A 26,208-nucleotide genomic window follows, 5' to 3' on the forward strand; every position below is an offset into this window, starting at 1 on the left:
AGAGCAGTGGTCAGGAGTTGTGGGTTCTGTTCCCCTTCTGCCACTGATTGACTTGGGCAAATCTCTTCACCCCCACGGGCTTCTCCCTAGGGCAGTTGCGATGTCCAAGGTCTCTGGGGCAGCTGCTGGAAGGTGCTACACAAAGGCCAAAGATTTGTACGAGGGAGAGGGGCCCAGATGCGTACAGCCAGCAAGAGTGTGCCTGGGTGCCTCCTCCAGGGCTGGGTCCCACCGCGGGGGTGGCATAACCCGCAGTCTCTGTGTTACTTCAAGGGGTAAATGACATTTCACTTTCCCCACACCACTCAAGATTTACAGCCCTCTGTCATAGCCCCCCTTAGTCGGCTCCTTTCCAAGCTGAACCTGCCCCAGGTTTAATCTCTCCTCGTACGGAAGCTGTTCCAGCCCCCTGATGGTTTTTGTTGCCCTTCTCTGCCCCTTTTCCAAGGCTAATACGTCTTTCGGAGAGGGGGCGACCAGCCCCGCAGGCCGTGTTCGGGCGGGGGATACCAGGGGTTTACATTGTGCCATTACGTATTTACTGTCTCATTGTCTATCCCCTTCCCTAGCAGGGCCTAGCACCGTGTCCTCTACTTAGCCAGCCGCTGCACGCTGAGCACGTTTCCAGAGAACCAGGCACGATGACGCGGCTGGTGCTCAGCGAGGGGCCGGGCCCCGAACTGTCCTGTCCTGGGGACCCTCACTCAGGCTCAGACTCACCTGCACTTCAGAGACCCCAGCGCAGCGTCAGGCGCCTCCTCCGAGCGGCCAGGGGAGCTGCTGCGAACACAGACATGCCCAGCAGGAGGCAGCGTCGCTCGAGCAATGAGCTGCCCTCACCGCCCAACAGGGGCCACAGGGATGTGGGAAGGGCTGGGGCAGGAGGGGAGGAGCCCACCGGATCCCCCCCGCCCACACTTTACAACGTTACACTGCGGGGGGGGACGACACATGGCCAGAGCGGGGCGTGTAGGGGGCCCGCGGCAGATAGACACGGCCAGGGCGGTGGGTGCAGAGGGCACAGGGCAGATAGACACGGCCAGGGCGGGGGGTAGATAGCCACGGCCAGGGCGGGGGGTGCAGAGGGCACGGGGTAGATAGCCACGGCCAGGGCGGGGGGTGCAGAGGGCACGGGGCAGATAGACACGGCCAGGGCGGGGGGCAGATAGACACGGCCAGGGCGGGGGGTGCAGAGGGCACGGGGCAGATAGACACGGCCAGGGCGGGGGGTGCAGAGGGCATGGGGCAGATAGACACGGCCAGGGCGGGGGATGCAGAGGGCACGGGGCAGATAGACACCCTTCTTTCCCACCCACCCCGCCCAGTTCTCTGGGCCTGGTTCCCCTCTGGCGCTGCTCTGGAGCTGTGGTGCAGGCCAGGGCTGAGCCCAGGTGGGACGGGGGACTCAGACCCACATATTCCGCCAACCTGGGGCTTCTGCCCCATGCTCCATCCAGTGGGGCCTCTCCCTAGCCCCATTCAGGGCCCTCCCCTGTCCTTTGCCGAGCCCCTGTGCTGCGGATACTGCAGGGGTTCCTCCTCTCAGACCTTTCCACACCGGTCTCCAATCTATGGAGGGCAGGTGAGGCAGGGCTGGGGGGGAGCCTCTTGGGGCAGGGCTCCAGGGCTGGGGGGGGTGTTCTGTGGGGCTTCCTGGGACTCACCCTCCGTGCCTTCACCCCCCTTGGGTCACACCGTGAGCTTCCTGCACCGAGTTCCCCCGAGCTGGACACCAGAGGGAGAATTGCACCCACAAAGGCAGCAGAGCACCCCGACTTCCTGACTGCAGCAACTCTCAGCCAGCAGGGTAACAGCCGGAGGGTTATGAGAATAGCCTTACCACTGAGAACAGAAAGTTACAGCAAAGACCAGCTGGGTTAGTCCAGAACCCAGAGCCCTCTGACCCCTCTTCAGTCCCAGTCCAGAAGCTTCCCCTGGGTAGCCCATACTAACCAACCCCACCTGGCCCCTCCCCAGTCCTTTCTCCGCCAGCTGTGTCCTAAGGCGGGGGGACACCCAGGGTCCTTTGTTCCTGGGTGCCAAAGTCTGGGCAATTGGAGTGGCCATTGTGGTCTGGGACTCTTCCTGGGCCTCCAGGCCCCAGGCAGCCTGGGTGGGTCATACCTGTGTGTCTGGGTCCCTGCAAAGAGCAAACAACCCTTTCCCTCACCTAGTTACCCATGCAGCAGATGGGGAAACTGAGGCACAGACAATAGCCATCCAAAATATTATGAAAAATTCCCACTGCGACACAGCCCAGCCCAGTCCGCTGGGTGGGGCCTCCCTCCCTCCCCACCTGCTCGCAGGTGCTGCTATAAAGCTCCAGCCCCAAAGCCGCTCCCAGTTCCCAATTCCTGGATTGTCGAGAGCCCTGCGGGCTAACGGGAGGCGCAGCCCCACCAGGCGAGGCAGAGAGAGACAGAGCCCGGTGCTGGGAAACCTGGGGCCAAGCCCCGACCCCACCAGCCGCCATGAAGCCCAGAAGCCTGAGCACAGATGCCCTGCGGCTGGGTCTAGTCCTGCTGCTGCTGGCCAAAGGTGAGCCTTAGTCTCCAGGAGCTGCTGGGAGGGGGCCATCGGGCCTGAGCAGCACTTGTGGAGTCGGCTCAGACCCACCCCGGGGCACTGGGCTGCTCAGATGGGGCCTATCAGCTCTTGCTGCCAACACGGGGCTGGTTTCACTGCTGATCTGCCCCTCAACAGGGGGACAATGGGCGAGTGGGGCCTGATCGTCCCAGATGCCCAGTGACCCAGAGGACCATGGGCATCACCTGTCACTCCTGGGGTCCCCTCTGCCCAGCTCCCGCACAAGGGCCCAGTGTTACTGGGGTCCCCTCTGCCCAGGCCCCGCCAGGGCGCAGTGTTCCTAGGGTGCCCTCTGCGCAGCCCCACCCAGGGCTCTGTGTTCATGGGGTCCCCTCTCCCCTGGGCTGGGTGCTTTGGGGAGCCCCTTCTCCTCCCCCGAGCCCCTTTCTGACGGTGCCCAGGAACTCCCGGGTTGGGACCCAGGAGGGCGTTGGCTGACAGCCATTGGCCGACACTCCCCAGGGGCTGACGCAGGTGTGTCTGGACTGTGTCGGTCTGGCTGAGCCCAGTGCTAACGGCCCAGGACCAGTCAGGGAAGCCCAGCAGGGAACGTCCGGTCCAGGACCCCCGGGGGCAGCATGTGGGTCCCTTCCTGAGAGTGCAGGGAGCCCACGCCCCGAGTGACCTGCCAGGAGGCCGGGACACGCGCCCCAAGAGAAGGGGGGATGTTAGCCCCAGGCTGGTGCTGGCTGCAGGACAGGCCCCAGCTGCGGGCTCAGGTCGAGGGCGTCTTTATCAGTCCCAGGACTGCGTGGCCCATGGGCCGCCTGTGAGCGGGGCAGTGCTGCTCACTGGCCGGCCGGGCTCTCGGCATCGGGGTGGGCTGCTGTGTTAGCGGCAGGAATTGCTCAGCGGGACGCCGCAGCGGGACGTGCGAGGCCCAGGAAGGATGGGGTCGGAGCCTCAGCACTCCAGGGCTGGAGCCCCGGCCGCCCGCACTGCCTGGGGGGTGTCGGCAGGCGGAGGAGAGGCAGGGAGGGCCCTGCCCATGGGGTCAGCGCCGTTCCTCCAGGCACCTTCCACAGCAAGGAGGGAGGCAGAGGCTGCTGGAGCCCCTTGTGGGCAGGACACTCTGGCCAGGCTGGCGCTGCGAGGCCCCTGCTCTGGACCCCCGGCTACCATCGCCAACAAAAGCCACTTGGGGAAGGAGCCAAGTCAAAATCCAAACCAACGGGCCAGAACGCAGAGCCCAGCCCAGCCCAGCCCGCCCCACGGCTCGCTCCACACGGGGCACACAGGTCTGGGGAGCTTTCCGGGGAACCCAGGGGTGGGGGCAGCTCCCCGGGGACCCTGCAGGGCTTGTCTCTACGGGGGACATCGGGCAGCTCCAGGTGGGACCCCAAGGGCTCCCGACACCCGGCTCCACGCACCGAGTCCGGCCTCCAGACACGGGGCTCGGGGAAGGTGCCTGATCCGCAGCGGGGCTGAGCTGTGCTGGAGCCCAGGGGTCGCTGGTAGGGGTCCACGTCAGACCCCACATCGGGGTGTTGGAGCCCCGGCAGCGCAGCCCCTCTCCGAGTTCGGGGGGGGGGAGGGGGACTCGATGTGTCAGGCTGCGGCCCCAGGATCTCCAGTCGCTCCCATCCAACCAGCACGGGGATCATCAGCACAGCCCCGGGACCTGTCCCCACAGGCCACCCCCCGCTCCTGCAGGACCCCCAGGCAACAGTGACGTGCCCCCTCCTTGTCTGACCCCTGCCTAGGAGCCACTTCATCCCCTCGGGGTCACCGGCTGCCCCCCTTGTCCCTGTGACAGGCCAGGCCTTGGCTGAGCCCTGGGAGCTTTTGGCCTCGCTGGGACCTTGTGGCAGTGAGTTCCCCAGGCTCATCACATGCTGTGTAAAATAAGTGCCCCTGACTCGTGGGCGCCTGATGGCCCTGGGGGTTTCTGCTCCTCACTTGAACCCCACATTTTGTTCTGTTTTCTCTGAACTGAACAGACCGATTCTCTCCTAGGAAACACGATCGCCAATACGGCCACAGCCGGCACGGCACCCGCCAGCGACACGACCACCCCCATGCCCCAAGGGGACACAACCACCCCGGCCCCCCTCGGTGACACAACCACCCCGGCCCCCCTCGGTGACACAACCACCCCCACACTCCCCAGTGACACGACTACCCCCGGGCCTCCCAGCGAGACGACTACCCCCAGTCCTCCTGGCGACACGACTACCCCTGGTGACACAACCACCCTGGCACCCCCTGGCGACACAACCACCCCTGAGCCTCCCGGCGACACAACGACCCCGGCACCCCCTGGTGACACAACCACACCCACACTCCCCGGTGACACGACTACCCCTGGGCCTCCCAGCGAGACGACTACCACCAGTCCTCCTGGTGACACGACTACCCCTGGTGACACAACCACCCCTGGGCCTCCCGGCGACACAACCACCCCTGAGCCTCCCGGTGACACAACCACCCCTGGGCCTCCTGGCGACACAACCACCCCTGATACTCCCGGCGACACAACGACCCCTGGGCCTCCTGGCGACACAACGACCCCTGAGCCTCCCGGCGACACAACCACCCCTGGGCCTCCTGGCGACACAACCACCCCCTGATACTCCCGGCGACACAACGACCCCGGCCCCCCATGGTGACACAAGCACCCCTGGGCCTCCTGGCGACACAACCACCCCCTCACTCCCTGGCGACACAACTACCTTTGGGCCTCCTGGCGACACGACTACCCCCGGTGACACAACCACCCCGGCCCCCCTCGGTGACACAACCACACCCACACTCCCCGGTGACACGATTACCCCCGGGCCTCCTGGCGACACGACCGTCCCTGGCGATGTGACCGCCACCAAAATTGCAAACACCACTCCCCCCGGCAGCACCAACACGACCTCAACCCGGAGCCCCTCCACGACAGTCGTGATCCGAATCTCTCTCTTGTTCCGCATTGTGAACAGGATCTTCGACAACTCTCTTCTCGACCCCAACTCCATTAACTACCTGAAGTTGCAAGTCACTATCCAGATCATGGTGAGCACAGCAGCCCCTCCCTCCCCTCCCGGCACCCTGCCCCGGCCTGCCAGCTGGGGGTGGCTGCCAGCCCCAGGCTGGGGGCTTCGCGGGGAGCTCCATCGAGCTGCCGTGAGCCTTCGGGCCTCTGGTGGCTGCTGCCGTTCGGGCTCCACACACAGAGACCCCATGGAGCAGGGAGGGGAGACACCCCCACCCCACCCCCCGGCCCAGCCCTGGGCACCAGGCCCCTCAGCCCCAGAGTCTCCTGTCCTGGAGCAGTGAAGGGACAGACCCTCAATCCTGTCTGGGGAGCCCCCTCCCCGGGACCCTGCCCTCGGCTCTGGGCCCCTCTGCCCCTCTCCAGCCAGCTGTGGGGAGACACCCCGTGCCCCTGCACCCCAGCGAAGAGCACAGAGAAGAACAAGGAAGGTTGGCAGGGGCCGGGGCAGATCCGCCAAGCTGGGTGCTCCCAGCCTCCCCGAGCTGGCTGGGTGCTGGCGGTGACCCTGTTCCCCTCTGTCTCTGACAGTACGGCAAGATCTATGGCTGCCCAACGTGCCCGAATGGGCAGAACTACCTGGGATTGACTGATCTGCGTTTCAGGTACAGTGTGTGCCATGGGGCTGCCCCAGCTGTGGGCAGGGAAGGGGGCAGCCTGCTGCCTCCTGGGTTGGGGTGGGGGAGAAAGGTGAGGAGAGAGAGGCTAAATCTGTGAGCGTGTGACCCTGGGGGGGACATGTCTGAGCAGCCCAGAGCTTTGGCTGCCTGAGGCCGTGCTGGGCAGGTGTGCTGCCCTGGGGGGCTGTGGCAGGGGTAGGGGCAGGTGGGAATGGAGGAGCCAGAGCAGGGGCAGGTGGGAATAGGGGAGGTTGGTGCAGGGGCAGGTGGGAATAGGGGAGGTTGGTGCAGGGACAGGTGGGAAGGGCAGGGTTGGGGCAGAGGCAGGTGGGAATAGTGGAGGTTTGTGCGGGGGCTGGTGGGAATGGAGGAGCCGGAGCAGGGGCTGGTGGGAATAGGGGAGGTTGGTGCAGGGGCAGGTGGGAATAGGGGAGGTTGGTGCAGGGGCAGATGGGAAGGGGGGGGTTGGGCAGGGGCAGGTGGGAATGGAGGAGCCGGAGCAGGGGCAGGTGGGAATAGGGGAGGTTGGTGCGGGGGCAGGTGGGAATGGAGGAGCCGGAGCAGGGGCAGGTGGGAAGGGGGGGTTGGGGCAGAGGCAGGTGGGAATAGGGGAGGTTGGTGCGGGGGCAGGTGGGAAGGGCAGGGTTGGTGCAGGGGCAGGTGGGAATAGGGGAGGTTGGTGCGGGGGCAGGTGGGAAGGGCAGGGTTGGTGCGGGGGCAGGTGGGAATAGTGGAGGTTGGTTTAGGGGCAGGTGGGAAGGGCAGGGTTGGGGCAGGGGCAGGTGGGAATAGGGGAGGTTGGTGCAGGGGCAGATGGGAAGGGGGGGGTTGGGCAGGGGCAGGTGGGAATAGGGGAGGTTGGTGCGGGGGCAGGTGGGAAGGGCAGGGTTGGGGCAGGGGCAGGTGGGAATAGGGGAGGTTGGTGCGGGGGCAGGTGGGAATAGGGGAGGTTGGTGCGGGGGCAGGTGGGAATAGGGGAGGTTGGTGCGGGGGCAGGTGGGAATAGGGGGGGTTGGGCAGGGGCAGGTGGGAATAGGGGAGGTTGGTGCAGGGGCAGGTGGGAATAGTGGAAGTTGGTGCGGGGGCAGATGGGAATAGGGGAGGTTGGTGCGGGGGCAGGTGGGAATGGAGGAGCCGGAGCAGGGGCAGGTGGGAATAGGGGAGGTTGGAGCGGGGGCAGGTGGAAATAGGGGAGGTTGGTGCAGGGGCAGGTGGGAATAGGGGAGGTTGGTGCGGGGGCAGGTGGGAATGGAGGAGCCGGAGCAGGGGCAGGTGGGAATAGAGGAGGTTGGGGCAGGGGCAGGTGGGAATAGGGGAGGTTGGTGCAGGGGCAGGTGGGAATAGGGGAGGTTGGGGCAGGGGCAGGTGGGAATAGGGGAGGTTGGTGCAGGGGCAGATGGGAAGGGGGGGGTTGGGGCAGAGGCAGGTGGGAATAGTGGAGGTTTGTGCGGGGGCTGGTGGGAATGGAGGAGCCGGAGCAGGGGCAGGTGGGAATAGGGGAGGTTGGGGCAGGGGCAGGTGGGAATAGGGGAGGTTGGTGCAGGGGCAGATGGGAAGGGGGGGGTTGGGGCAGGGGCAGGTGGGAATAGGGGAGGTTGGTGCAGGGGCAGATGGGAAGGGGGGGGTTGGGGCAGGGGCAGGTGGGAATAGGGGAGGTTGGTGCAGGGGCAGATGGGAAGGGGGGGGTTGGGGCAGAGGCAGGTGGGAATAGTGGAGGTTTGTGCGGGGGCTGGTGGGAATGGAGGAGCCGGAGCAGGGGCAGGTGGGAATAGGGGAGGTTGGAGCGGGGGCAGGTGGAAATAGGGGAGGTTGGTGCAGGGGCAGGTGGGAATAGGGGAGGTTGGTGCGGGGGCAGGTGGGAATGGAGGAGCCGGAGCAGGGGCAGGTGGGAATAGGGGAGGTTGGTGCAGGGGCAGGTGGGAATAGGGGAGGTTGGGGCAGGGGCAGGTGGGAATAGGGGAGGTTGGTGCAGGGGCAGATGGGAAGGGGGGGGTTGGGGCAGAGGCAGGTGGGAATAGTGGAGGTTTGTGCGGGGGCTGGTGGGAATGGAGGAGCCGGAGCAGGGGCAGGTGGGAATAGGGGAGGTTGGGGCAGGGGCAGGTGGGAATAGGGGAGGTTGGTGCAGGGGCAGATGGGAAGGGGGGGGTTGGGGCAGGGGCAGGTGGGAATAGGGGAGGTTGGTGCAGGGGCAGATGGGAAGGGGGGGGTTGGGGCAGAGGCAGGTGGGAATAGTGGAGGTTTGTGCGGGGGCTGGTGGGAATGGAGGAGCCGGAGCAGGGGCAGGTGGGAATAGGGGAGGTTGGTGCGGGGGCAGGTGGGAATAGGGGAGGTTGGTGCAGGGGCAGGTGGGAATAGGGGAGGTTGGTGCAGGGGCAGGTGGGAAGGGCAGGGTTGGGGCAGGGGCAGGTGGGAATAGGGGGGGTTGGGCAGGGGCAGGTGGGAAGGGCAGGGTTGGGGCAGGGGCAGGTGGGAATAGGGGAGGTTGGTGCGGGGGCAGGTGGGAAGGGCAGGGTTGGGCAGAGGCAGGTGGGAATAGGGGAGGTTGGTGCGGGGGCAGGTGGGAATAGGGGAGGTTGGTGCAGGGGCAGATGGGAAGGGGGGGGGGTTGGGCGGGGGCAGGTGGGAAGGGCAGGGTTGGTGCAGGGGCAGGTGGGAATGGAGGAGCCGGAGCAGGGGCAGGTGCGAATGGAGGAGCCGGAGCAGGGGCAGGTGGGAATAGGGGAGGTTGGTGCAGGGGCAGGTGGGAAGGGCAGGGTTGGGGCAGGGGCAGGTGGGAATAGGGGGGGTTGGGCAGGGGCAGGTGGGAAGGGCAGGGTTGGTGCAGGGGCAGGTGGGAATGGAGGAGCCGGAGCAGGGGCAGGTGGGAATGGAGGAGCCGGAGCAGGGGCAGGTGGGAATAGGGGAGGTTGGTGTGGGGGCAGGTGGGAATAGGGGAGGTTGGTGCGGGGGCAGGTGGGAAGGGCAGGGTTGGGCAGGGGCAGGTGGGAATAGGGGAGGTTGGTGCAGGGGCAGGTGGGAATAGGGGAGGTTGGTGCAGGGGCAGGTGGGAAGGGCAGGGTTGGGGCAGGGGCAGGTGGGAAGGGGGGGGTTGGGCGCGGGCAGGTGGGAATAGGGGAGGTTGGTGCAGGGGCAGGTGGGAATAGGGGAGGTTGGTGCGGGGGCAGGTGGGAAGGGCAGGGTTGGGCAGGGGCAGGTGGGAATAGGGGAGGTTGGTGCGGGGGCAGGTGGGAATGGAGGAGCCGGAGCAGGGGCAGGTGGGAATAGGGGAGGTTGGTGCGGGGGCAGGTGGGAATAGGGGAGGTTGGTGCGGGGGCAGGTGGGAATAGGGGAGGTTGGTGCGGGGGCAGGTGGGAATAGGGGGGGTTGGAGCAGGGGCAGGTGGGAATAGGGGAGGTTGGTGCAGGGGCAGGTGGGAATAGGGGAGGTTGGTGCAGGGGCAGGTGGGAATAGGGGAGGTTGGTGCGGGGGCAGGTGGGAATAGGGGAGGTTGGTGCGGGGGCAGGTGGGAATAGGGGAGGTTGGTGCGGGGGCAGGTGGGAATAGGGGAGGTTGGTGCAGGGGCAGGTGGGAATAGGGGAGGTTGGTGCGGGGGCAGGTGGGAATAGGGGAGGTTGGTGCGGGGGCAGGTGGGAATAGGGGAGGTTGGTGCGGGGGCAGGTGGGAATAGGGGAGGTTGGTGCGGGGGCAGGTGGGAATAGGGGAGGTTGGGGCAGGGGCAGGTGGGAATAGGGGAGGTTGGTGCGGGGGCAGGTGGGAAGGGCAGGGTTGGTGCGGGGGCAGGTGGGAATGGAGGAGCCGGAGCAGGGGCAGGTAGGAATAGGGGAGGTTGGTGCAGGGGCAGGTGGGAATAGGGGAGGTTGGGGCAGGGGCAGGTGGGAATAGGGGAGGTTGGGGCAGGGGCAGGTGGGAATGGAGGAGCCGGAGCAGGGGCAGGTGGGAATAGGGGAGGTTGGTGCAGGGGCAGGTGGGAATAGGGGAGGTTGGTGCGGGGGCAGGTGGGAAGGGCAGGGTTGGGGCAGGGGCAGGTGGGAATGGGGGGGGTTGGAGCAGGGGCAGGTGGGAATAGGGGAGGTTGGTGCAGGGGCAGATGGGAAGGGGGGGGTTGGGCGGGGGCAGGTGGGAAGGGCAGGGTTGGTGCAGGGGCAGGTGGGAATGGAGGAGCCGGAGCAGGGGCAGGTGCGAATGGAGGAGCCGGAGCAGGGGCAGGTGGGAATAGGGGAGGTTGGTGCAGGGGCAGGTGGGAAGGGCAGGGTTGGGGCAGGGGCAGGTGGGAATAGGGGGGGTTGGGCAGGGGCAGGTGGGAAGGGCAGGGTTGGTGCAGGGGCAGGTGGGAATGGAGGAGCCGGAGCAGGGGCAGGTGGGAATGGAGGAGCCGGAGCAGGGGCAGGTGGGAATAGGGGAGGTTGGTGTGGGGGCAGGTGGGAATAGGGGAGGTTGGTGCGGGGGCAGGTGGGAAGGGCAGGGTTGGGCAGGGGCAGGTGGGAATAGGGGAGGTTGGTGCAGGGGCAGGTGGGAATAGGGGAGGTTGGTGCAGGGGCAGGTGGGAAGGGCAGGGTTGGGGCAGGGGCAGGTGGGAAGGGGGGGCTTGGGCGGGGGCAGGTGGGAATAGGGGAGGTTGGTGCAGGGGCAGGTGGGAATAGGGGAGGTTGGTGCGGGGGCAGGTGGGAAGGGCAGGGTTGGGCAGGGGCAGGTGGGAATAGGGGAGGTTGGTGCGGGGGCAGGTGGGAATGGAGGAGCCGGAGCAGGGGCAGGTGGGAATAGGGGAGGTTGGTGCGGGGGCAGGTGGGAATAGGGGAGGTTGGTGCGGGGGCAGGTGGGAAGGGCAGGGTTGGGGCAGGGGCAGGTGGGAATGGGGGGGTTGGGCAGGGGCAGGTGGGAATAGGGGGGGTTGGAGCAGGGGCAGGTGGGAATAGGGGAGGTTGGTGCAGGGGCAGGTGGGAATAGGGGAGGTTGGTGCAGGGGCAGGTAGGAATAGGGGAGGTTGGTGCAGGGGCAGGTGGGAATAGGGGAGGTTGGTGCAGGGGCAGGTGGGAATAGGGGAGGTTGGTGCAGGGGCAGGTGGGAATAGGGGAGGTTGGTGCAGGGGCAGGTGGGAATAGGGGAGGTTGGTGCGGGGGCAGGTGGGAATAGGGGAGGTTGGTGCGGGGGCAGGTGGGAATAGGGGAGGTTGGTGCGGGGGCAGGTGGGAATAGGGGAGGTTGGTGCGGGGGCAGGTGGGAATAGGGGAGGTTGGGGCAGGGGCAGGTGGGAATAGGGGAGGTTGGTGCGGGGGCAGGTGGGAAGGGCAGGGTTGGTGCGGGGGCAGGTGGGAATGGAGGAGCCGGAGCAGGGGCAGGTGGGAATAGGGGAGGTTGGTGCAGGGGCAGGTAGGAATAGGGGAGGTTGGTGCAGGGGCAGGTAGGAATAGGGGAGGTTGGTGCAGGGGCAGGTGGGAATAGGGGAGGTTGGGGCTGTCACGGAGTCCCTGGGCGATGCTCTGGAACTGCTCCCCATGAAGTCAGTCAGGACTCTGGGGTAGTCGCCTTTCTGTGAGCAGCCTGTCTTCAGGACACACAGCTCACACAGCTTCCACCTTCCTGGGTCTGACCTCAGAGCATTCAGCATCCTCTGCCTCTCCGTGCGCTTTCCCCCAGCGAGTCCGCTCAGGCGGGGCTCCTGGGGAAGCCAGAGGGTCCTGCACCCCAACTTTGCAGTCAGATGTGACTCTCAGCCAGCCAGTAAAACAGAAGGTTTATTAGACGACAGGAACATGGTCTAAAACAGAGCTTGCAGGTGCAGAGAACGGGACCCCTCTGCTGGGTCCATTCTGGGGGGCAGTGAGCCAGACAACCAGGTCTGCACTTCACTCCATGTCCCAGCCAGCCCCAAACTGAAAAACCCCCCCAGCCCCTCCTCCTCTGGGCTTTGTTCCTTTCCCGGGCCAGGTGGTCACCTGATTCCTTTGTTCTCCAACCCTTCAGCTCTCACCTTGCAGGGGGGGAAGGGCCCAGGCCATCAGTTGCCAGGAAACAGGGTGTCGGCCATTCTCTGTGTCCAGATCCCTGCACACACCTGCCCTCTAGGGCTCTGCAATGATCATACACCCTTACCCCACCACCTAGATACTTAAGAACTGCATAGGGGAAACTGAGGCACCCCCACACTATTCAGAGGAAACATTAAGAACAGGCCCACTTCGTCACAGGGGCAGGGGCAGGTGGGAATAGGGGAGGTTGGTGCGGGGGCAGGTGGGAAGGGCAGGGTTGGTGCGGGGGCAGGTGGGAATGGAGGAGCCGGAGCAGGGGCAGGTGGGAATAGGGGAGGTTGGTGCAGGGGCAGGTGGGAATAGGGGAGGTTGGGGCAGGGGCAGGTGGGAATGGGGGGGTTGGGCAGGGGCAGGTGGGAATAGGGGAGGTTGGTGCGGGGGCAGGTGGGAATGGAGGAGCCGGAGCAGGGGCAGGTGGGAATAGGGGAGGTTGGTGCAGGGGCAGGTAGGAATAGGGGAGGTTGGTGCAGGGGCAGATGGGAAGGGGGGGGTTGGTGCAGGGGCAGGTGGGAATAGGGGAGGTTGGTGCGGGGGCAGGTGGGAATGGAGGAGCCGGAGCAGGGGCAGGTGGGAATAGGGGAGGTTGGTGCAGGGGCAGGTGGGAATGGAGGAGCCGGAGCAGGGGCAGGTGGGAATAGGGGAGGTTGGTGCAGGGGCAGGTGGGAATAGGGGAGGTTGGGGCAGGGGCAGGTGGGAATAGGGGAGGTTGGTGCGGGGGCAGGTGGGAATAGGGGAGGTTGGTGCAGGGGCAGGTGGGAATAGGGGAGGTTGGGGCAGGGGCAGGTGGGAATAGGGGAGGTTGGTGCGGGGGCAGGTGGGAAGGGCAGGGTTGGTGCGGGGGCAGGTGGGAATGGAGGAGCCGGAGCAGGGGCAGGTGGGAATAGGGGAGGTTGGTGCAGGGGCAGGTGGGAATAGGGGAGGTTGGGGCAGGGGCAGGTGGGAATGGGGGGGTTGGGCAGGGGCAGGTGGGAATAGGGGAGGTTGGTGCGGGGGCAGGTGGGAATGGAGGAGCCGGAGCAGGGGCAGGTGGGAATAGGGGAGGTTGGTGCAGGGGCAGGTAGGAATAGGGGAGGTTGGTGCAGGGGCAGATGGGAAGGGGGGGGTTGGTGCAGGGGCAGGTGGGAATAGGGGAGGTTGGTGCAGGGGCAGGTGGGAATAGGGGAGGTTGGTGCGGGGGCAGGTGGGAATGGAGGAGCCGGAGCAGGGGCAGGTGGGAATAGGGGAGGTTGGTGCAGGGGCAGGTGGGAATGGAGGAGCCGGAGCAGGGGCAGGTGGGAATAGGGGAGGTTGGTGCAGGGGCAGGTAGGAATAGGGGAGGTTGGTGCAGGGGCAGGTGGGAATAGGGGAGGTTGGGGCAGGGGCAGGTGGGAATAGGGGAGGTTGTTGCGGGGGCAGGTGGGAATAGGGGAGGTTGGTGCAGGGGCAGGTGGGAATGGAGGAGCCGGAGCAGGGGCAGGTGGGAATAGGGGGGGTTGGAGCAGGGTCAGGTGGGAATAGGGGAGGTTGGTGCGGGGGCAGGTGGGAATAGGGCAGGGTTGGGGCAGGGGCAGGTGGGAATAGGGGGGGTTGGGCAGGGGCAGGTGGGAATAGGGGAGGTTGGGGCAGAGGCAGGTGGGAATGGAGGAGCCGGAGCAGGGGCAGGTGGGAATAGGGGAGGTTGGTGCGGGGGCAGGTGGGAATAGGGCAGGGTTGGTGCAGGGGCAGGTGGGAATAGAGGAGGTTGGGGCAGAGGCAGGTGGGAATGGAGGAGCCGGAGCAGGGGCAGGTGGGAATAGGGGAGCTGGTGCAGGGGCACGGGAAGGGCCGGGGCCAGACCCAGTTAACGCCCCCTCTCCGGCACGCTCGGCAGCCAGGGCTCGGTGGTGACAGAGTCCGTCCTGCTGTACCGAGTGAGCGACGACACCAGCATCAGCGCCGCCGACATTGAGCAGCAGCTGAGACAAAGGCTGGGCAGGAATAACAGCTTTGATGGGCTCCAGCTGGACAGTATCCGCGGTGAGCAGGCTCCAGCCGGGCCCCACAGTGTGGCCACAGCCACGTGTCCGGGGGTCCCTGTCCTGGGGGGCTCAGCCCATGGCTGAGGGGGGCTGGTGTCCTTGGCCCTTGTGCAGAGCTCTGTGGAGACCGGGCTGCCCCCGGGGGCTCCTCCAGCTCCCAGCAGAGCCCCCTGGCTGGGCTGCTTTGGGGCGTGTCTGTGGAGGGTGCCTGCCCTGCCCTGCCAGCCCGGCCCAGCCTGTATCTGTCCCAGGGAGGGAGGGAGGGTTTCTGGGCCCCCTGGCAGGGTGCCCATTCAGAGCCGTCCTCGCTGACCCTGGGGCTGGGCCCCCGGCCATCAACTCAGCCTCTTCCCAGCACCCCTGGGCCAGCCCCTTTCCCACAGCCCCTTTCCCTGGCTCTTCTGCCTGGCCAGCTGCGTCCCCTGGCGTGGGCCCCTCTACGGGATCCCTCCCTTCCGGGTCCTCCCCAGCCCCTGACTGCTCCTACTTGTGTTTCAGCCAGTTTTATCGGAACAAGTTCGCCCACCTCGGCGCCAGCACCCCTGGTGCCCGGCTGGGGCATCGCCCTGCTGGTCCTGGTCTGCATTGGGCTGGTGCTGAGCATTCTCCTCTTCATCCTGCTGGTGAGTGCCCCCCCGCTGCCCATCCCTCCGGCCTCAGGCCCCTCCAGCCTCTCTCCTTCTCCCTGCCTGACCCCTGCATCCCCTCCGCACCCCCGCTCACCAGCCTCCTCTCGCCCCTCTAGATCGTCTCCATGTGCTGCAGGAGGAGCCAAGGGAGCCTGGATCTGTTCAGCTCAACGACCTCGTACCAGACCATGAGCAAGTAGCATGAAGCGTGCCCCCTATGATGAGGTAAGCACTGGGGCCTGGTCCTGCCCCAATGCCTGTCTCCACACACTGCCTGGGTTCACCCCTGGACGCCAGTGCCCGGCACATGGCAGCCCTGCCTGGCACACGCTGCGGGTGCCAGTGGCTGGTGAAGATGGTGGATGCCCCCCACATTGCTCACAGGGGGTGGGGGATTTAGGGGGCAAAGGTTTGGTCAGCTCATCCCAGAAAATCTCACCAGAGAGAACACAAACCCTGGGCTGGAGAGGGAGGGGCTGCAGCCCAGGTCCCGTGGGGCAGCCTCTGACCTTGCCCCCGGCCCCCCTCACTGAGTTAATCACTAACAGGGCAGCTCCTGGCTGATGTGAAACCAGCAGGTAATGGCTCTGTCCGCCCCGCCCCCACGGCTCTGCCCGGGTCCTGCCCTGGGACAAGGGCTCGGATGGTCCCCCGGCCCCGCTGGTTTCTCCAGCCCCTGCAGGTCCTGCGCCAGACAGGACATTTGCTGAACGCTCGGCCCTAGTTCGGCAGCAATTCACTCCGGGCCGGTCTCTGGTCAAACGAGACGGTCACCATGGGCCGGTCGGCCTGGGACAGTCCAACCTGGACTCTGTGACTCCTGCTGCTGTCTGTGGGGAACGAGCCCCCTGCCTTGCTCCAGAGGGGCGGGGGCCTGGAGTGGGGCTGGGATCAGAGGGTGCAACAGTGGGTGGGGGGACGGAGTGAGAGGGGGGTCAGAGGGTGGCTTTGGTAGTGGGGGTAGGGGCAGGGTGAGGTGATGGAGAGGAGGTGGGATGGTGGGGCAGGGATGGAGGGGGGTGGGGTCAGAGGATGGCACTGTGGGTGGGGGGATGGAGTGGGGGTGAGGTTGAGGGTGAGGTAGTGGGATGGGGTGGGGTCGCAGAGCAAGGTGGTGGGGCAGGCAGGGAGGGGGGTGGAGGTGGGTCAATGCCTGGCTCTGAGACAAGGCTCTCTACAAATGGCCCCCTTGGCAGCGCTGGCTGGGCCCCTTGCCCATGGATCCCAGGTGGCCCCACTCCTGCCCTGGGACGGGGGGTTAGTGTCACTCTCACGCCCGGCGGGAGGCTCCTGGCTGGGGGATGCCTGCCCTGACGGACGCTGGCCAGGGACCGGGGGGGCTGTCAGGGCACTGGGTCACTCTGCTGTTCAATGGCCTCAGCCAGACCAGCCCCAGCCCCAGCTCCAGGTCCGGCCCAGGCCAGCCCCAGGCCCAGCGAGGGTGGCCAGGCATATCCAGTTTTATGCCTGGTTGAAAAGGGACTCTGGCGGTTCTGGTCAGCACTGCTCGCCGGTCCATTAAAGGGCAGTTGGCGGTACAGGGGGGCTGCAGGATCCCTGCCCGGCTCCACGCAGCTCCCCGGAAGCAGAGACATACCCCTTAGCTCCTAGGCGCCTCCTCCCACGCCCCAACCCCCTACCCCAGCCCAGAGCCCCCTCCCACACTGTGAACCCCTCGCCTCCACCCCGCAGCTTGGAGCCCTCTCCTGCACCCCAAACCCCTCATCGCAGGCTCCACTCCAGAGCCCACATCCCAACCCCCTACCCCAGCCCGTAGCCCCCTCCCGCACTGTGAACCCCTCGCCTCCACCCCGCAGCCTGGAGCCCTCTCCTGCACCCCAAACCCGTCATCGCAGGCTCCACTCCAGAGCCCACATCCCAACCCCCTACCCCAGCCTGAAGCCCCCTCCCGCACCCTGAAGCCCTCATTTCTGGCCCCACCCTAGAGCCCTCACACCCTCTGTACCCCAACCCCCTGTCCCAGCCTGGTAAAAATAAGTGAGTGAGGGTCGGGGAGAGCGAGCGACAGAGGGGGGATGGAGTGAGCGGGGACAGGGTGGCCGGGATCGAATGGGACTGGGGTCTGTTCGCCAGGGCTCGGCCCAGTGAGCCCCTCCCCAGCCCCAGAGCCCCGGTTTCCATGCCGACAGGGGTACATGGTGGTTGCCTGGTTGGGGGTGGATTGGCCCAGCCTGGCTCTAACCCCATCCTCTCTGCTTCCTCCCAGATCGCCGCCGGCAAAGGCACCAACGCCTTCTACGCCAACCCTGCCACGTCACAGAATCTCTAGGGGGCCACCCCGAGGACCGGCGGGAGCAGAGCTCCCAGCATCGCCGCGTGCTTCCTGCAGCTGGACTCCAGGGTGCCGGGCAGGGCGACAAGGCAGCCCCGGGCAGGGGTTTGCTGCACAGGGGGTTGGATTCACAATTGGGGAGGGGGTGACTGCCCCCCCGACCCTGCAACCCCTGGCCCTGCGATTGGGCCACATGGGGCGAGCACTAATGGGGCAAATTCCTCTCCCGCTCCACAAGGGAGAGCAAAGGGGCTGCCCCATATATCCCCCCCCAAGCCAACCAGCCTGGGCAGTGCAGGGAGTGGGGCAGGGACTCCCCAGGGGTTGCGTTGGCCTGCACCGCTGGCCTGGGGCTCTGTTTTTGTACCTGTGATCTATAACCACGCCGTTCTGTGATGGCCGCCCCGCTGTGACGGGGAAGTGGGGGTCACAATGTCCTTGGGAAGGTCTGTATTTATAGGGGTGCACAATAAAGGGATCTGTGATGAGTCAGGCTCTAGCTCCGTTTTCTCCTGCACCTCTCGGACGTCTGCTTTGGCAACGCTGCCCGCAGGGCAGGCGAATCAGCGCCACGGTCCATGTGCAGGGGGCTGTGGGACCGGCATCCCTCAGAGCCAGCACCGCCCAGCACACAGCTCACAGCCCAGCAAGTCATCCTGCCATCTAGGGCCAGGGTACCCGGTGCCCTCTCCTGCTCCGACAAAGGGGAGCTCAGCCCCTGAAAATTCCTCCCCTCCAGCCAGGTGAGAGCAGGAGGACAGCAAAAACGCAGCAAGGAAATGGCTGTGCAGGTGTAAAATGGACTCAAAGAAAAGTCTGGCTCTGAGACTGGCCTCGGTGTGACCAAGAGCCCTGCAGTGCCCAGAATCCTGAGGGGCAGCACGTTGGCAGTGCCCAGAATCCCCCCGGGTGTTACCCAGAGCCCTCTCGTCAGCGCCAAAGCTCTGTCTGGTATTTCAGTGGGACTGAACTGCAGGAAATGGGGTTTCACGGCAGCCACACGTAACCTGCAATGTCACCAAAGGCGAAATTGGACGAGAGGAGGCGGGGGCCATAAAACCATCACGAGGGGCCAGAACAGACCCAGCTGCCCCTTGCTTTAACCTGGGCTAGTGCATTGATCTTCCTGAGCCCGGCGTCTCCAGGGGAGCCCAGTTGTTTTGACGCCCGGACACTGAGATGCCTTTCCGTGGCCTGGGGTCGTGGGCCTGCTTGGGCAGCGCTGCTTGTTCCTGTGACGGGCACGGGCAGTGTCGTGGGCGAGGGCAGGGACAGACACATAGGGAAGCTGACAGCTGGTAGCCAGACTTCCTGGCCAGGGCTGGATTAACCCATTGGGGTCCTAGGCAAAACACACATAGGGGCCCTACCCAGTGATGCATAACAGCACGGCATCAGACAGCCCACTCCCTGCAGCTGGGCTGGCCGTGCTGTGGCTGCTCTGGGACCAGCTGTGCGTCCTTTTGCTGCTCATCATGGCTGGGGGGGGGTGTCGCACCTCCACTCAAATTTCCCAGGCCATAGAGTGCACCGTGTGGCTGTTTGTCGGCCCCCAGGTCCCTCCCCCAACATGTGGGCCCCAGGCACGTCTAGTGTGCATAGGCGTTGATCCAGCCCTGTTCCTGGCACTGGGCACCGCTGGCTCACAGGCCAGTCCCTGGGGAAGGGTGGGAGCAGTGGCTGCCCTGGCCCTGGGATGGGGCTGGGTGGAGCTGTGCCAGCCCTGAGCTCTCGTTCTGCAGGGCCGCTGGAGTTCTCAGGGGCTCTTGCTGGGGATCGGGGCCTATGGCGGAGCCGCCCTTTAGTGCCGTTTCTTACTGGCTCAGACGGGGAGAAACCGCCTGCCACTGCCCTCCTCCCTCCGGCTGTGTGCAGAGGTGTGTCCAGGGGCCCAGCCTGGGACAAGCTGAGACTCATGGGACGGGCTGGCCAAGGCACTGAGCAAACACAGAAACGCCAGAAAACAAGGAAACAAAAGTGAATAGTTATGTAAGGAACTGACTGTGGGGCTAGGCCCAGGGCCAGGCAGCACCACCAGGTAAGGGCCAGGGAACCCCCAGACAGGGCCCTGGCATGGTGCCAGCCAGACCCATCAAGACCCCCTGGGCACAGCCAGGTGCATGGTGCCAGCCAGACCCTCAGGTCCCTGAGCTCCCTAACCTGCTCCCAGAGGCAGGTTACTGGGCTCCTCGACTCCTGGCTCAGGAAAGCTGCAGCTACAGCCCCAAACCCAAACCCTGCTGCCCCAGGGAGGGCCTGACCCCAGTCTGCTGACCCAGAGCCCACCCCACCCTCCCTGCCCAGGAGGGGCTGCAGCCTATGGTGAGACCCTGCCCCATGGGTCCATGAGCACCTGGCCCTGGCTGCTGTGACCAGGGTCCTAGTGGGGAACCAGCCGAGGTCACTCAATTAGGGTGAACTGCAGAGAATGGGGCTGACAAACTGTGACCCAGCAGGGACGGGGGAGTGTTGACCTGGGAATGGGCCAGAGGAGTTTCACTGGGAGACCTGAGAGCCTGTAACCTGAGCCAGGAGGGGGAGGGAGAGGTAACACCTCTGCCCGGGAATGTGGACACAGGCTGCAGGAGGGAGCCTGCTGGGGGGGTTTAGTTTTTCAGTTTGGTGCTGGGTGGAGGAACGCAGGGAACCCCAGGGCTGGGGTCTAAGCTCCCTGCCCCCCAGAAGGACTTGACTGAAGGGTCCTGGTTGTACCCACAAGCTCTGTTTGAGACTGTGTTCCTGTGGTCCAATAAACGTTCTGTTTTACTGGCTGGCTGAGAGTTGCGGTGACTCCCAGGAAGAGGGGTGCAGGGCCTGGACTCCCCCACACTCCGTGACAACTGGTGGGAGCGGTGGGATCTACTGCACCCCGTGGACGGTGCTTCCTGCAGTAAGTGACTGGGGAGCAGTAAAACGAAGGGGGATTGACGAGGACCAGGCATGCTGAAGATTCAGAGAGAGACGGTTTCTTGGGGCGGTTAACCCCCGGGAGTGTGTGACCAGAGAGAAGGACTTTTGCAGTAACAGGGTCCCCCGGAGGATTGCAGCGAGCGGTCCCATGGGCGGAGGAGTCTGCAGCTCGACCACGAGTTATATTTTGTATAAGATTTGCTGTAATTATATAGCAGTGGTAGCAATAATGATTTGCATGGTTATATTTTAATTAGACAATGTCACACCTGCCCTGTCCAACGGCATGTTTTGAAGCCAATTCCGCCCATAAACAGTCAGATGGGATGAGTGGAGAAGCCAATAAAACAATTAAAAATATCCCAGTTCAAACAAAGCTAAGTGTAGAGGGAGGGGGATGTGCGGGCGGTTGGTGCTGGGGAGCCTAGTGATTCCCAGGGTGCTGCCCATCAGGACCCCTAGTCAGCTGCCCTGCCTCTCTCGCCCCCTACTCTGCCCCTTCAGCCCATGGCAGGGGTGCTGAGAGCCACTGAACCAAACTATAAACCCTGTATATAATTAATAAAATGTAAACCCTAACGCCCCCCTGCAGCCCTGCGTCAGCCCAGCCCGACTCCCCAGCGCCCGCCCGAAATGGGGCTGCTCCAGCCCCGTGACCACCATGCGCTGAGGGGGGACTTGGCTTCCACCCTGCACGGCCCAGAAGGTTTGAGCAGCCCCAGCACAGCCTGCCGGGCGGCTTTCTGGGCCGCGTGCGCCCAGCTGCCAGAGCCAGCCACATGGAGGAGGCGCTGTTGGAAGAACTCCTCTCGCTTGCTGTCACGGAGTCCCCGGGCGATGCTCTGGAACTGCTCCCTACGAAGCCAGGCAGGACTCTGGAGCAGTCGCCTTTCTGGGAGCAGCCTGTCTGCAGGACAAACAGCTCACACAGCTTCCACCTTCCTGGGTCTGACCTCGGAGCATTCAGCATCCTCTGCCCCTCCGTGCGCTTCCCCCAGCGAGTCCACTCAGGTGGGGCTCCTGGGGAAGCCAGAGGGTCCTGCACCCCAACTTCGCAGTCAGACGTGACTCTCAGCCAGCCAGTAAAACAGAAGGTTTATTAGACGACAGGAACATGATCTAACACAGAGCTTGTAGGTGCAGAGAACAGGACCCCTCAGCCGGGTCCCTTTTGGGGGGCAGTGAGCCAGACAACCACGTCTGCCCTTCACTCCATGTCCCCAGCCAGCCCCAAACTGACTCCCCCTCCAGGCCCCACTCCTCTGGGCTTTGTCCCTTTCCCGGGCAAGGAGGTCACCAGATTCCTTTGTTCTCCAACCCTTTAGCTCTCACCTTGCTGGGGGGAAGAGCCCAGGCCAACAGTTGCCAGGAGACAGAGTGTCGGCCATTTATGTACCCTGGCCCTTTGTTCTGGAACAATTACCCCCCTTATCCCACCCCCTAGAGACTTAAGAAATGCATAGGGGAAACTGAGGCACCCCCACAACACTCGGAGGAAACATCAAGAACAGTCCCACTTCGTCACATCTCTCCCCCCTTCGAGATCGAACTGAGCAGGGTCACTTTACCCGGTGACCTGGGGAAGTTCAAAGCCACCAATGTTCCCATGGATGCCCCAGCATCTCTCCCATTCCTTGGTAGGAGTTACACCAGGCCCTTCCAGTTTCACGCCCTCCCTTAGGTCGGGGGTGGTCGATAGCACTAGCAGGCTGCATGTGGGAAGGTTTCTGCAGCCCATGCCCTTTGGCCACCCCAAAACCCCAGGGGGTCAAACTGGGATTGGGTTTTCTCCCAGAGCTCCAGTCTGGAGGGCTGCAATTCGGGCTCTCTTGGTTAAGGGCCACCATCTTGACCTGGGCCACATACTGTTCACTTACAGAACTAGCATGGAGACATCCCTTTCTCCACAACCTTGTCTCCCCAACAAGCTGGCCAAACACAGCCACTTGGTTATAGGACGGTATACCTTTCTTAACAGCTTTCACTCCATCTGAGACCTTCTCAAAGCTATCCACACTGTGTCTTTCAACAGGAAAGTCAGTGGATCCATTCACAACAGAAAATTTCTGGCTGTTAGGAACTGAAACTTTCTTGATTAAATCATTTTCACACCCTTCAGTTGCAGTAAACTGCTTGCAAAGACTCCATGAGGATTCCTTTCCCTAGGGCTTTTCTATGCAACAATTCACCCCTCCCAGAAATTCTGCTCTTACCCTCTTTACCTAGCGCTTGCTCAAAGGGAACACTTTCCTGAGCAACAACAGACTCTTTCTGGGTCTCCCTTACATCCAGAATCACCTCTGGCCCATCAGGCGGATTCCTACACAATCCCCTTTCAGGCAAACTGACAGACTTCCTAGATAAAAGGTCAGAAGCATTCTCCTTCCCCTTGCCACACACAAGTTCAGGAATCTTTTCCTTCTTGCTACAGGTTTCCACACCCTCAGTAGGTAACACAATCACACACCTTCATGCTCTCCTTGTGCCCTGGCTAGGATCTCACCCTGATTAGACAGAGTTGCTCCACCCTTTCCAACAACACACTAGCAACAGGCAAAATACAAGCACCAGAATTGTCTGGTCTCGGGGATTTTACATAGACCCTAACTGGATGCGACCTAGTTACAGGGCCATTCTCCCGAGCAGACAGAAACTTAGGACCCTTCCCTTCCTGGGCTTTAGCTGAATCCAGAACCAGCTCTGAGACAACTGCACGACCCTCAACCATCACAGGCTGAAAGGCCCCTTCTGTCTGCTCCACAGACCAAGAAGAGCCGGACACACTTTCTCCTTTACCAGACACACAGGTTGGGATCTCATTCCCTTTGTCCCAGCACACAAGGCTGGTCACAGACAGCTGCTTGGAGATCAGGGTAGCTCCCTCCATAGGCAAGTCAATATCCCTGACAGACACAGACACGTTTCCTTCCCTGTCCCACTTCTCCACCCAGCTAACAGGTAAGGTCCAGGGACACTCATCTTCCACTCTCCTCGCCTTCCCATCCTGCTGACTGGACACAGCCATCAGATCACAAGGCTGCCTAGGCTCATCCAAACTTTCCTTACCAAGCACCTTGCCACTCCCCACAGATCCCCTGCCCTGCCTGTGTCTACCCCCACTCAGCTGAAGTGATGAAGTGAGCTGTGGCTCACGAAAGTTCATGCTCAAATACATTGGTTAGTCTCTAAGGTGCCACAAGTACTCCTTTTCTTTTTGCAAATACAGACTAACACGGCTGTTCCTCTGAAACCCCACTCAGCTGGGGTCTCAGCTCCCACTGTGCTCAGCACTGCCCTTGCTGTCCCAGTGGGGCAGGCCACTGCTTTCCTCAATGCATCAGAGCCAGCGAGAGTCCCCACTCTGGTGTGCAAGGGGGCAGGGAGCATCTCTCTGTCCCACCCAGCCCCAGGGGTCTGGTTACAGGCAGGCAGGTAGCCTGAGCTTAGCGGCTCCTCCCTGCTGCCAGCCAGGTCATCTGCATTTTCACTTCATTTTCTGCTGTAGCTCACGAAAGCTCATGCTCAAATAAATTGGTTAGTCTCTAAGGTGCCACAAGTACTCCTTTTCTTTTTGCATTTTCACTGACCATTCCCTCTCCCCGATTGGTTCCCTGGATTCAAATTCAAACCCTCGGCAGTTACAGGAACAGGGCCTGGATCCTGTCCCAAAGAGACACAGTCACCCCACAACAGGGTCTCGCAGCTGGTGTCCTGGGGCACCCCAACGACCAGCCAGCCCCACTCCTCCTGGGTCTGCACAGGGATCTGGGCCATAGGCAGGGCAAGGGGCTTCGTCCCTGGGACCCTCACCCAGCTCACACAGCCCCTCAGCATCTGAGGCTGCACCACCCAGGGCCTGACACCAGTTCTCTCTGTCCCAGGATCTCGCCACCCCAGGAATGTCTCCCCATTGACCATCACCTTCCGCTCCCACTGGGGGTCCGAGGGGCCCGACCCCAGGGAACTCCACACAGACATATAGGTTGGGGTCAGGAGTGGGAGCCTGTCCACCTCCCCACCCATCTGACTGACGGAGTCTACGGCCTCGGGACCCAGCAAGGGAGCTAGACACCGGGGCTTTTCCGCAGGGTCCCCTTGGTTCAAATCGCCAGCCTGCTCAAAGGCAGTGAGGTGGGCATCCACACACACACCCCCCTCCTTAACTAGGGGCAGCAATTTAGTCTCGAGGTTCCCTGCGGAACTGGCCCCCCGGGATCTATCCCCACTCACCCCGGGGAGGTCCCCTAGGCCTCTCCGCTCCCCCACCGCCAGTTCATGCTGCTGCTGCTTCTGCAGCTCTTTCTCGGGCTCTCGCTGTCTCCCACGGTCCTCTTGCTCTCTCAGACTCCGCTCCAATCCCGTCCGTCTCGATCCCCCGATGGGGAACCCGATCATGAAGACCCCCGTCTGGTCGGGGACAGGAGTCTTGGCAATGCCTGGCTCCCACTCCAGCTGCTCCCAGATCCTGCTATAGCCCCAGTTGGGGTCAGGAATCTGTTCCTTAGAGCGGTCATCCTCCTCCAGCTGCACGATTAACTCTGCTTTGGTGAACTTTCCAACGCTCAACCCTCTCTTTTTGCACAGGGTTACAATGTCCTTCTTAAGGAGACGGGGACAGGCCATCACTCCGCTCCTCCCAAGTTGTTGTGGACTCACAGGCCCGTGTGTTCTCAGCTCCCCACGGTTTCCAGGGAGAACCCCTAGTGTGCCAGCCCTTCTCGAGGTCACCACCTCTTTGCCAGGGTCGAGCTGCAGACTCCTCCGCCCCTTGGACTGCTCGCTGCAATCCCCAGGGGAACCCTGTTACTGCAAAAGTCCTTCTCTCTCCCCGGGCCAAGCTGCAGGCTCCTCCGCCCCTGAGACTGCTCACTGCAGTCCCCAGGGGGACCCCATTACTGCACAGTCCTTCTCGCTGGTCACACACTCCCAGGGGTTAACCGCCCCCCGAAAACGCTCCTCTCTGAGCCTTCAGCAGGCCTGGTCCTCGGCAATCCCCCTTCGTGTTACTGCTCCCCAGTCACTTACTGCAGGAAGCGCCATCCACGGGGTGCAGTACATCCCACCGCTGCCACCAGTTGTCACGGAGTCCCTGGGTGATGCTCTGGAACTGCTCCCCATGAAGCCAGTCAGGACTCTGGGGCAGTCGCCTTTCTGTGAGCAGCCTGTCTCCAGGACACACAGGTCCTGTCTCCAGACCCCTTCCTGGGTCTGACCTCGGAGCATTCAGCATCCTCTGCCCCTCCGTGCGCTTCCCCCCAGCGAGTCCGCTCAGGCGGGGCTCCTGGGGAAGCCAGAGGGTCCTGCACCCCAACTTCGCAGTCAGACGTGACTCTCAGCCAGCCAGTAAAACAGAAGGTTTATTAGATGACAGGAACATGGTCTAAAACAGAGCTTGCAGGTGCAGAGAACGGGACCCCTCAGCTGGGTCCATTTTGCGGGGCAGTGAGCCAGACAACCACGTCTGCACTTCACTCCATGTCCCAGCCAGCCCCAAACTGAAACTCCCTCCAGCCCCTCCTCCCCTGGGCTTTGTTCCTTTCCTGGGCCAGGAGGTCACCTGATTCCTTTGTTCTCCAACCCTTTGGCTTTCACCTTGCAGGGGGGGGAAGGGCCCAGGCCATCAGTTGCCAGGAAACAGGGTGTCGGCCATTCTCTGTGTCCAGACCCCTGCACTCACCTGCCCTCTAGGGCTCTGCAATGATCATACACCCTTACCCCACCCCCTAGATACTTAAGAACTGCATCGGGGAAACTGAGGCACCCCCACAACACTCGGAGGAAACATCAAGAACAGTCCCACTTCGTCACAACCTCTTATAAGGAGTTGCTTTTGCATGGACTCCATCACTCGGCTGTCCGAAATAATAATTGGGCAAAGCCATATGAAGTAATGCAGGATTTAAAAGAAAGCCCAGGGGCCTTTCTACAGCGTATTCGGGACACAATTCGACAGAACACTAATGCAGACCCCGATTATCAGGCAACTGAGTCAATTATTAAGGGAATTTTTACGAGCAGAGCAGTCCCTGATATTAAGAGAAAGTTACAAAAAAAGGAGGATTTAATGGGCATGACCATGGCACAAATCTTAGAGACTACAAACCGAGCTTATAGTCTGAGAGAGACAAAAAAAAAAAAGCAAGTGAGAGTGATGGTAACAGTGGTACA

General features: G+C 63.3%; 1 protein-coding gene across 1 annotated transcript; it reads left to right on the top strand.

Annotated features, from left to right (window-relative positions):
- Nucleotides 1-641: 641 nt before the first annotated feature.
- LOC125625918 (uncharacterized) lies at nt 642-17,618 on the top strand. The gene is made up of 7 exons (XM_075123001.1): nt 642-863; nt 4,543-5,586; nt 6,098-6,171; nt 14,061-14,206; nt 14,707-14,831; nt 14,954-15,062; nt 17,065-17,618. Exons 1-6 carry the CDS (start codon nt 642-644, stop codon nt 15,035-15,037), a joined length of 1,695 nt encoding a protein of 564 aa, XP_074979102.1. The 3' UTR covers nt 15,038-15,062; nt 17,065-17,618.
- Nucleotides 17,619-26,208: the final 8,590 nt, after the last annotated feature.

This window comes from Caretta caretta, chromosome 24 (genome assembly GCF_965140235.1).
Source record: "Caretta caretta isolate rCarCar2 chromosome 24, rCarCar1.hap1, whole genome shotgun sequence".
In the NCBI taxonomy this organism is placed as follows: Eukaryota; Metazoa; Chordata; order Testudines; family Cheloniidae; genus Caretta; species Caretta caretta.

Bases quoted from the DNA above. Each gene is read 5' to 3' on its own strand.
- LOC125625918 (XM_075123001.1), top strand. From the start codon at position 642: ATGACGCGGCTGGTGCTCAGCGAGGGGCCGGGCCCCGAACTGTCCTGT. The intron at 864-4,542 runs GTGGGAAGGGCT...ATTCTCTCCTAG, and splicing joins CCAACAGGGGCCACAGGGAT to GAAACACGATCGCCAATACG. The intron at 5,587-6,097 runs GTGAGCACAGCA...TGTCTCTGACAG, and splicing joins AAGTCACTATCCAGATCATG to TACGGCAAGATCTATGGCTG.